Below are 10,712 nucleotides of genomic sequence, written 5' to 3'. Positions count from 1 at the left end.
TGGTTTTTAGTTTGAGAACATACGTAATAAACCGCAACATTTTGCGCGAAATTTTTTATTCCGTACTGAAAGGTTTTTACAGTCGAGATAAGGTGCACTGAGGGAAATGAACGCGAAATGACAGGGATTTCCTGACAGAGTTCATGTTAAAGTGCAATATCCTACAAAATGACACGTTTTAACTCAATAAGCAGGTTAAACAGTTGGGTAATTTTTCCACTGCTTTGAACCAGCTGGAAACGGAGCCCATTTCAAAAGTACCGCGCTCATTGTGGGTTTCGGCGGAGTCTCTGCAAGGGTATCGTAACCTCCATATGCAAGATGATTCAGTAAGCTGAACCTAACTAATTGTTTAGTTTAGTGGACAGCATGCCCCCGTGTTTTTTCTTTTAATGCTCACGCGACCTTGACGGTCATTCTCCCGCGTTCTAGATTCTGTGTGGCGTGCAGGCATGCTTCGTGGTTTATCGTCTTTCCGTCTTCCGTTGGTTCGGTGTGTACGTGTGGCACCACTAAGGGGTCTCGCAAAGGATGTCAAGTTTGGAGCGGATGCTCGGGCTGCCATGCTAGTTGGCGTTGATATTCTTGCGGACGCTGTTGCGGTTACGATGGGACCGAAGGGCCGAAATGTTATCTTAGAGAGCTCGTGGAAATCTCCAAAGATAACAAAAGACGGTGTCACCGTCGCGAAGGGAATTGAGCTGAAAGACAGGTTTCAGAATATTGGCGCCAAATTGGTTCAGGATGTTGCTAACAACACAAATGAAGAAGCCGGTGACGGCACTACCACTGCTACCGTATTGGCTCGGGCGATCGCTAAGGAAGGATTCGAGAAGATAAGCAAAGGAACTAACCCGATCGAGTTTCGCAGAGGCGTGATGGCCGCTGTTGACGCTGCGGTCGCTGAGCTGAAACGTCTCTCGAAGCCCATTTCGACCCCCGAAGAGGTAGCCCAAGTGGCGACTATTTCTGCGAACGGTGATAGCAGCATTGGAGAGCTCATTTCTACTGCAATGAAGCGTGTCGGAACAGATGGCACCATAACGGTGAAGGTAAGGTTGCTCTTTCTTCGTACTTTTATTATTTAGGATGGCAAAACACTGAGTGACGAGCTGGAGTTCATCGAAGGTATGAAATTTGACCGGGGTTACATTTCTCCCTACTTCATAAACACGGAAAAGGGCGCGCGCTGCGAGTTCCAGGATGCATATGTTCTGTTCTCTGAGAAGAAGATCAACAGCATACAGTCCCTCCTACCTGCCTTAGAACTCTGCCATCAGCAGAAGAAGCCTCTCGTCATAGTAGCGGAGGATGTCGAAGGAGAGGCTCTGACTGCGCTAGTGTTGAATCGACTCAAACTGGGACTCCAGGTTTGTGCTGTAAAAGCCCCAGGTTTTGGAGACAACCGAAAAAATACCCTGAGGGACATGGCAATAGCCACGGGTGGTGTGGTAAGTTCAAGCTTTCACTTTATTCATTTGAGGCGAGATGGCCGAAGTGGTTAGAGCGCGAATTTACTGACCGGAAGGTTCGTGGTTCGAACCCGATCTCTGCCTCTTGACTTCCCCTGTCTAGGCTTTTGAAACCTGGCAGTATCCCAGCCCTCGTACAACCTTGAGGTGGCATGGCAGTTAGGCATCAAAAGGATGCTACAGCTGAACGATTTGAACGATTTTTGTTCATTTGGAAGAAGCGTCTGGTGTGATTACTCCTAATTCTTTCAGATAGCAGTCAGGTTTCGTGCTTAGGACAATAGACGGCGAAAATGAAGAGCATGGTAGTGAGTTCCTTATTGTAAATGAAAACCAGGGTTGGTAATGAGTTGGGATACAGGTAGTTCAAGTGATTTTTTTGCTTGCTGCTGCTGATCTGAGCTTGGCAGACGATTTGCAATACCATTCGACGAGACAGTGATGGTATCTCATTCGTTGACACCTTTCGCAAATCATTTGCCGAACTCGGCGAACAAAACAGTCACTTGGTCAACAGCAATAAACCACTGTTACAGTGTGCATGGGAAAGTCCAAGTCATGTGGATTTGCAATATAGCCTTGTTTAGCCGTCTTGTGAATTTTTAAAAAAGGTCTAAATGGAGTTTGCATATTACGAACTTTGAACCTTACCAATTCTGGGAACTTAAGTTGAGAGACCACAGCGTAAGTCCAGGGCAATGTCGCCTTTGCACCTAAAATCTAATGAGTCCGGGGATATCCCTCGGGGTTTTCACGGACGATAAGGTGTCCGCAGATGTGCACGGGAATGTTCGAAGCAGGTGACTGAAAATTGAACAGTCTTCTATGTTGTGCTGGTCAGGTGTGGACGGAGTCAATTGAAATGTGTAGCTCACATCAGTCGAGCATTCATCGTAACGTTTCGAAATTCAGATCTCACCGCAGGAGTGTACGGGGAAAGGCCTTTTCGGCTTAATGTTAATCCCTTCCCTGTCCTACACAGTCCCTCCTATCTGAACTACCAGTGGTTAGGGACAAACATAGTTTCTTGCTTCTATGAACCCCTGCAGTGGGAATTTCAACTGGAAGCTGAAAGTGCCGCCTGATTCGGGTGTCAAAAACGGATTTTGGATTTTAGGGCTGATGCGCGTAGTCATCGTAATAGAATGTCAGCTAAGATTTACTCGAATCACAGTATCAATGTCCAGTTTGAGGGTATACGTCTAAATACATAGGCACCGTACTCGGAGGTGTAGCCACCCGGCATTGCCATGACCAACCAGGTTAACACTGTCGCGAGCCACTTGAGAACCACTTCAGATATAAGAATATTAATAAGATAATCGTTCAGCTATAGCACCCTTTCGGTGTCTATTTGCCATGCCACCCGAAGGAAGCATGAGAACTGGGATATTGCCAGATTGCCCAAGCCTAGATAGAGGATGTCTGAAGTGGCGAACCCGGCACTTTCAGGAATCTCAAAGCTAGAGTATTTTAAGCAATCTAAGTCAGTGGTCGGTCACCACAACGCCGTAAATGAACCACTCGGTTTTCACCTCAGAGTAATCTTGGTCGTCATTTATCCCTAACATTTATTGCACATACACTTAGGTCTTCGGAGACGAAGCGGACATGTACAAGATCGAAGACGTACAGCAGCATGACCTAGGACGAGTGGCGGAGGCCGTTATTACAAAGGACGATTGCCTACTCATGAGGGGTCGTGGTGCTAAAGCAGAAGTGGACAAACGCATCGCACAGATCAAAAGTGAAATGGAAGCATCGAACAGTGACTACGAGAAGGAGAAGATGCAGGAGCGCCTCGCAAAGCTCTCAAACGGTGTTGCCGTCATAAAGGTTGGTGGGAGCAGCGAAGTCGAGGTCAGTGAGAAGAAAGATCGATACACCGACGCCCTAAATGCAACCCGGGCTGCGGTAGAAGAAGGCATTGTCCCTGGCGGTGGTGTGGCTCTTCTTCGGTGTATACCTTGTCTCAAAAATGTCGTCTGCAAAAATGAAGACCAGAGGATCGGTAAGTGACTGAGTTAGCCACGTGCTTCCGTTAGGTTTGATTTATCGTTCTTTTTCTAGGCCTACGGTGACAGTCGAAATGAAAGAACCCAGTTGCTTACCTTCCGTTTTGAGCAAAATTAGTTACTCTGAGCAGTGGAGATTAGCTTTTCCTGTGTTGCCTGTTTGGTGGTCCATCTGCTAGATAGAAACGGTCACAGTTAAGACCTGGCACAAAGGCAGGGGGCATGCTCGACAAGCTCCATCACACTGTCTGCCGGTTACTGCTACTGTGCACCACTGTCCTCACAAAGTGTCAAACCACAGCGCAATTGCTCTGCCACTTTTGTTTCGCACACCGTCCTTCGACTCATTAATGCCCGTTACTCGAGCACAGCACTTGCTGGGATTGGCTTCCTTTTTTGTCTTTCATGGTTTCGAATAGCTGTTGGTTTGAAATATACATATCCACTGCAAGGATTCCGCTCTGGTCACCGTGTTCCATTCTGGTTTATGACCATTATGGGTCGAAGATGACCTAAACCAAAGGCGTTCCCTGGTTAGATTCCGCCAACATTTAGAGTAATTGTTGATTGTGGTTTGCTCATGACTTGGGTTACTGAGGTCGTTGTTGACAGACAAATCGCATAGACCGAGGTTATAATGAAGCATCCATTGGCGACTACAAGTGGGGGATTCCGGAACGCATGACAAGCAAAGAACGGTTGTTACAGTATGAAGGTTGGCGGGAGTAGCGAGGTGTCACTGGGGCGATTTTCAGCTGTGGTAGTAGTGGTCCGTACTGAAATTTATCTTGGTCACTGTGTTTCACTCTGGTTTGTTACCATTGTGAGTCGAAGGTGACCGAAACTGAAGGCGTTCCGTAGTTAGATTGTGCCAACATTTCGATAATTTGTCTTGCATACACCGTTGATGTTCTCAGTGTTCTACTTTTTCCGCATGTTTGTGCTAATCAGCGTGATAACTGTAGCTGTTGCTTTCGACAACAAAATCTGTCCCGGTCTAGCTACTTCCGCCCTGGTTTCTGCATATTCAGGCGTTCAGCTTGTGCATCATACACCTCTTTGTGCTTATTGATTTCTACATGCATTTTGGTTTGCCTTACCCTAACCTTACCGAGTTCCATCTCTTAACTTCGTTCGCTGTCGAGTACTCAGCACCCACTCGAAAATGACCGAAACAGGTGGTGTATCTCTTTGGGGCGTCGCTGCTGGGCTTGCACATTTGCAAAGGATAAGATGGCATTCAAAATCCTCTGGTTGTCTGTTTGAGTAGCGTTGTCTAATGCACACACGACCCATTGGCAGCGTCACTAGCACATAGTATTCACAATATGTCCGGTTTACTCTGCCGACTGTGTTTTATTGCTTCTAGGTGTCCAGATAGTGCTGCGTGCGCTCTCCACACCTGCATACACGATAGCTGCCAACGCCGGTGTGAATGGATCAGTTGTGGTGGAGAAAATCCTCAGTTTGGAGAAGAACATGGGCTATGACGCTCTGAATGACACTTATGTGGATATGCTCGAAGCCGGCATAATTGACCCAACTAAGGTGAGTTCTCATGTCCGGCAAATAGTCATATACTTGCCAATTAGGGTACTTTATAAAACGCTACTACGAGTTTTATTTCAGTTGTAGGTTCTCGCCTGTGTCTTTACTTCCAGAATCTATAATCGTTTCTGCGCATCTCATTCATGCGAATTTTTCTTTCTTTGTCGTAAGAACCTCTCTTGTAGACGCCGCTGGTGTCGCATCCCTTCTGACGACGGCGGAAACGGTGGTCACGGAGCTACCGAAAGAGGAGCCACCCATGTCTGCTGGCATGGGAGCTGGTATGGGCGGAATGGGAGGTATGGGTATGATGTAACGCGAGCGCCGAGACCTTGAACAACACTTTAGTTCTACTTCATAGCGTTGATTTATACTTAAACAGTCCACTTGTCCAAAGGCCCAATTATTCCCTTGAATACAATCATCTGCATTTCGCGCGTCTTTCACTTCGTGGTGGGATTGTGGGTCTCCTTGGCGAAGGTGATGCCAGGCATCTTGATATTGATACTTTTGTTTGTGAGACTAGTGGAGACATTTGGCAACGTTCCAAACTGGCCGTTGTAAAGTCCACGACTCGTTAGATCACGGCTATGCAGGATTTGCCTTCGCAGACTTCGTCTTGCTGGTTTAGATAGCATGGTTCGAGTTCGGCGGCACGTTTGTCTACTACCTCAATCGGTTCATCGGCAAGCAATGAGGCTAGGGTTCGAGCCCACCCAACCTTGCAGTAGCACTTTGCAGGTGTGAAGCGCATGCCGAACCGCGAGGCAGAATTATCTAGATTATTTAATATTGTTTGCATTACCACGGGATCAGATCCCAGAAGAGCTGTCGTCTGCGTACTCGATATCTGTGAGCGGAGGTCCAGGGAGCACTTCGGTCCCACAGGCATTAGAGGCTGGTAGTGAGTCTTCCATGATTGTATCAATGACGAAGTTGAAGAGGAAAGGTGAAAAAGGACAGCCCTCGATGTGGTGGACTCAGAAGAGAGCTCCCCGTAGACCTTTACAAGGCCGCGGGAGTTGGCGTACAGTGCCTTAGTGAGGGTCGAGAATTTGCAGGGTACACCTTTGCTCCGCAGACGGATCCCAGCTTGGTTTTCACGGATCTGCCTCTCTGTGTCCAGTCAGCCTTCGGAGGATGAGGCCAGGGACCATCTTTTATGTCACAGCTAACAGACTGATGCCACTGTGGATTTCACATGGCGTCCGCGTGCCATTTTTGCGGACACTTTCTCTTCCTCCCATACAGCACCAATAAGCTTTGTCAGATAGGGCACCAGGGATTTCCCGCCTTTGAAGAGGGCTGGGTACAGACCGTCCGGTCCTGATGCCGTCCCTCCTTTCACTATGGGTATTTCGTACTTTATTTATTCCGACAGGCTATCAAGGTTTACCTTCAATTCGCCTCTGTATGCATTGTGTCCACAGGCTGTGTTGGAGGGAAACAGCTGAACTGTTCTTCGATGTTTTCGGCCCTTCTTTCCAGTAGACGTTCTTGCGAGTTAGTGAGCCATCCTTTTCACTTATCGTTCCGTTGACCGTTATTTTCCTAGGGCCAGCCGATCGTATCATTTGGTGTGGGATGCAGTGGTTTCCGTTAGTAAACACCCCCATCTCCCGAGCTTTCGGTGTCCACCAGAGCCCTCGGTCTTTCCTTAGACTTCACTATTTGGCGTTTGAGGGATTTGCGTGCGCCGTCGTACTTGTTTACTGCTGACATCCATCAGTAAGATCAGCTTCCTGAAAGTAACCACTGAATGCCCGGAATCTACCGAGACTCAGCTCCGCTAGATGTTGACCAGACAGACAACGCCCCATCAATATGCAGCACCTCAGTCTTGTATCAAACCTAGGCAGTGAGAATCAGCGTTGATCAAGGTCAGACAACGCCCCCGCAGTATGCGGCACGTCACAGCCTCGTACCAAAGCCAGACCGTGTGCGTCAGCACAGCGTCAGACAGTGTCCTTCCAATAAACAGCTTGAGGCCGTTGTGCTTTTCGCTCTTGCTTGTTCGGAATATAGCTGTTGTGTTCCCTTCTGTGAGTCTTTTCTTTCCGGCAACTAGGCACTGGAGCGGGTCAGCAGCAATACCACAGATTGGCGAATCAGCAGATATAACAGTGTCAATCATGGATAGCGATCTAGACGACATCCACTGGTCTTGTGGTCGAATCGGAGAAGTCGGACAGGTGGCACTGAACGCCGCCAACATAGCTCCTTTCACATTTTGCCATGCTTCCACATGCTCACTGCCAGTGCAGTATTGGTTTACTGCAGGGAGTTGCTGGGCTAGCTCAGATCGATACTGTTGAGCTATGGTAGTTCTTCGGAGCTAGTGGATTGGAATGCTTCTCGCTGACTTCGAGGGCCTGAAGGGAAACGAACTGTCGGGCGCGCACATACCATGGTGTGATTGGAATCAAGTGTGCCCCAGAAGGAACGTCAGTCTTGAATTGTAGCTCGCCACCGGTGGCTGATGGCTACGTGGTCCAACTGGGTCCACGGTTGATTTGCAGTTTGTGGCCGCCAGGTCACGCGATGCGAACGTTTATGTTGAAAGTTCGTACTTGCCAGAGGCAGTTCCTGATAAGTCCACAAGTGAAGCAATCGACCTCCGTTGGCTGTGCGGCGAGCATCTACTCTGAATCGGCCGCCCAAGTGTGATTCCAAGGAGCTCAGACGACCTACTTGGGCTTTCAGACCGCTTGCAAGGATCACAATGTGCTTTTTGCCTGACGAATGAGCCCGGATAGCTCTCGATAGAAAGTATCCTCAGCATCAGAAATGCAGTCCGTTGGGGCATAAGCCGACATTACAAACGGGTGCCGCTTTTTATTTCCAGAGGCACAGCTTGATTCAACTGGATAACCGGACGGCGCAAACGTGACTGTTCACTGGGATCCAATCGAACAAAGCGCGTTCAGCTCTCGAGCTGATTGCAAGTCCTACGCTATATATTCCATAAATCATCGCTTCTGGGTCACCGGACCTACAGAGGGAGAAATGTGAAAGATCTGAGTTAATCATTGGTGTTCTGAGATGCATAAGGGTGCGAGATGGCCCAAGTGGTTAGAGCGCGAATTTACTGCCCGGAAGGTCCGTGGTTCGAATCCGACCTCCGCCACTCGCTTCCCCTGTCTAGGCTTGGGCAACCTGGCAGTATCCCAGCCCTCGTGCTTCCTTCTGGGGGCATGGCAGCTAGGCACCGGAAGGGTGCTACAGCTGAACGCTTTCTTTCTTTTTCTGAGATGCATAACTACTCTTGGGTCTTGTTTCGAAGACAGCATTCATCGATTTTAAGGGAGTGTAAGGTCTCAGCAAGCGCTGTCTGTTTGCCAATTCGACATAGAGTACGGACGTTAAAAGCTCCTATATAGAGAGGATTTTCTGGATTTAGAAGGGTGTTCTTTTGTTTGTTGTTAGTTGACGGTGATGAGCATGAGGCCCTTCAGTCAGATAACTGACAGCCAAATGGCCCAGCGATGTTTGCTTGTGTGGTGGAGAGCGGTTGGGGAGGGACATCGGTGGACACCGAACTGCGCAGGCCCGGTTGCCCAGGCCGAGGAAAGAGGTTTGGTTGAGGTACTCCACCTCGAGCTTTTGACTCAATAGTCTGACCCACAAGACAGTGCGAAGACTTAGGGTTTTGTTCGGGGACCCTGCCCCTAGCCTCTAACTCAATAGTCTGATCCACGAGACGGCGGGCAGTAGGGTTTTCTTTGCGGGCCCTGCCCAGAGCCGATTACTCAATAATCTGACCTGTTCGGTTACAGGGGGTTGACCTAACCCGAGGGCGCAGGGAATGAGACATTACTGTCTCGTTCCTGATGTGGCTGCGCACAGCTGGTGCAGCACCGGACTCTAGTTTTAAAAGTATTTCGACGTATTGGATAATACATCGGAGGTCACGGTCGACTGTTGGGCGATTGGAGTGTGCGGTTTTTTGGGCCGACATTTTCTAACCCGTCCATCCTCAGGGGAAGGCAGCATCGCCGCATCCATGAATATGGACATGGGTGAAACACTGTCTTCACACTCCTGTCGCAGAGAACAGTACAACTTTGCCTCCAGACTGCCTCCTAGTACGGGGTATCGCTGCTCTTGGTTTGATCGCTCCCCTTTGGCCTTCATGGTCTGGTTGCACCCTGTGGAACAAAGCCAGTGTAGCCCACAGGATAATTGCAGCACTCTATCCCGACCCCATATGAAGGTGGCGGCTTTAGGTCAGGCATGTTCATTCAAGCTCACGTTTGCCGGAAGAAGACCGGGCATTTTCGTGAGACTGAACTTGCGTTTATCCTGTCATGTTTATCTTCGGTGGCTGTTTTAATCAATAGAGGCGTCCACTATGGTTAACTTGATTTGAAAAGGAAAAAGTATACTTCAAACGCCAAGCACCTTCGTTTACAAATTAACCTGGTGTTGATATGAGGCTGAACTTAATTCCTCGTTTATGATATCCCTCAACCGGATGTGCCACACAAAGGCCACCTCATATCTCAGTTGGCACAACAGTCGAGGTATCGCGGTATATTTTCTTGGCAACACGCTACTTGCTACGGACGTTGGCGAGCATTGCACGCCATCTTTGCCGCCAGTCTGCACCCTTTTTTTTTGTTCCAACACAAATGGTTGCTCACATCCTTTGTTTCCGAAAGTTCGCATAATTTCGGTAGGGGTGCCAGCCAATTAGCTACGGCTTCCTTTGGCATTTGACGTTTTCTTCGCTGAAAACACCCGAACTTATTTAAAAACTCCTCTGCTTGCTCGGGAATCTGGCCGCTTCACACGACAACTCCCGTTACTTTTTCTTGTATTGCAAGCACTGGATGAAGCGGTCCTTGCTTCATGGAGCATAATCTTTCCAAAAGACGTACGACTCCAAGGAGAATGGGTTTCAGTTGGCATGCGCAGTAATCAAGGGTCAGTTGTCAGTTATTCAAATGTCGGTCAGGTTACTACGCGGACAATCTAAATTCTTTTGTCTTTTGTTAGAAGTTGGGCGTGTACTAAATGCTCTTAGGACGAACAGATCGCGCTCTACTTCGAAGCATCATGTCTCCCGTAGGGAAGTTGGTTTTGGGATAAGGTGGTTGAAGTGTTCCCTCTTCGGAGGCAACTCTATATATAATAGGAGCCGGCAGTAGATCACTGGGCGGAATACCTCCATCAACAATTTAGGTGACCCTCTTGCTCTATGCGTTTGCGGGGCGAGGTGGCTCAGTGGTTAGGGCGCGAATTTACTGACCAGAAGGTCCGTAGTTCGAACCCGGTCGCTGCATTTCGACTTCCCCCGTCCAGGCTTGAGCAGCCTGGCAGCATCCCAGCCCTTGTGCTTCTCTCGGGTGGCGTGGCAGCTAGGCTCCGAGAGAGCATTACAACTGAACCATTTCTACGCGTTTGTGGTTTATCAGTTTGGATTCCCTCTTAGTTTGTGGTTCGCCAATATGCCTCAACCAGGAAAAACCATCCATTTGCTGAGCCAGAGAGACTTCTACAAGCGTCGTTCAACAGGGTTAATCAAAATGCCTTGTGACCTGACTAGTATCTGAACCGTTCTTGGACGGACAATATATTCCAGAGAGATTAGGTCAGCCATCGTACCCACCAAGCTGTCCGATACGACTAGAAGTAAAAACGTGGTGCGATGCCTTACCTGGACACGTGAGACGTG

General features: G+C 48.6%; 1 protein-coding gene across 1 annotated transcript; it reads left to right on the top strand.

Annotated features, from left to right (window-relative positions):
• Positions 1-452: 452 nt before the first annotated feature.
• Positions 453-6,076, top strand: T265_07438 (hypothetical protein; the record flags this gene model as incomplete). The annotated part of the gene is made up of 6 exons (XM_009172956.1): positions 453-1,052; positions 1,089-1,451; positions 3,063-3,483; positions 4,857-5,035; positions 5,207-5,334; positions 5,785-6,076. 6 exons carry the CDS (start codon positions 453-455, stop codon positions 6,074-6,076), a joined length of 1,983 nt encoding a protein of 660 aa, XP_009171220.1.
• Positions 6,077-10,712: the final 4,636 nt, after the last annotated feature.

The sequence above is a fragment of the Opisthorchis viverrini genome (genome assembly GCF_000715545.1).
Source record: "Opisthorchis viverrini unplaced genomic scaffold opera_v5_173, whole genome shotgun sequence".
NCBI classification, from domain to species: Eukaryota; Metazoa; Platyhelminthes; class Trematoda; order Opisthorchiida; family Opisthorchiidae; genus Opisthorchis; species Opisthorchis viverrini.
Note: the sequence above shows the minus strand (reverse complement) of the source record. Positions and strands in the feature narration are given on the sequence as shown.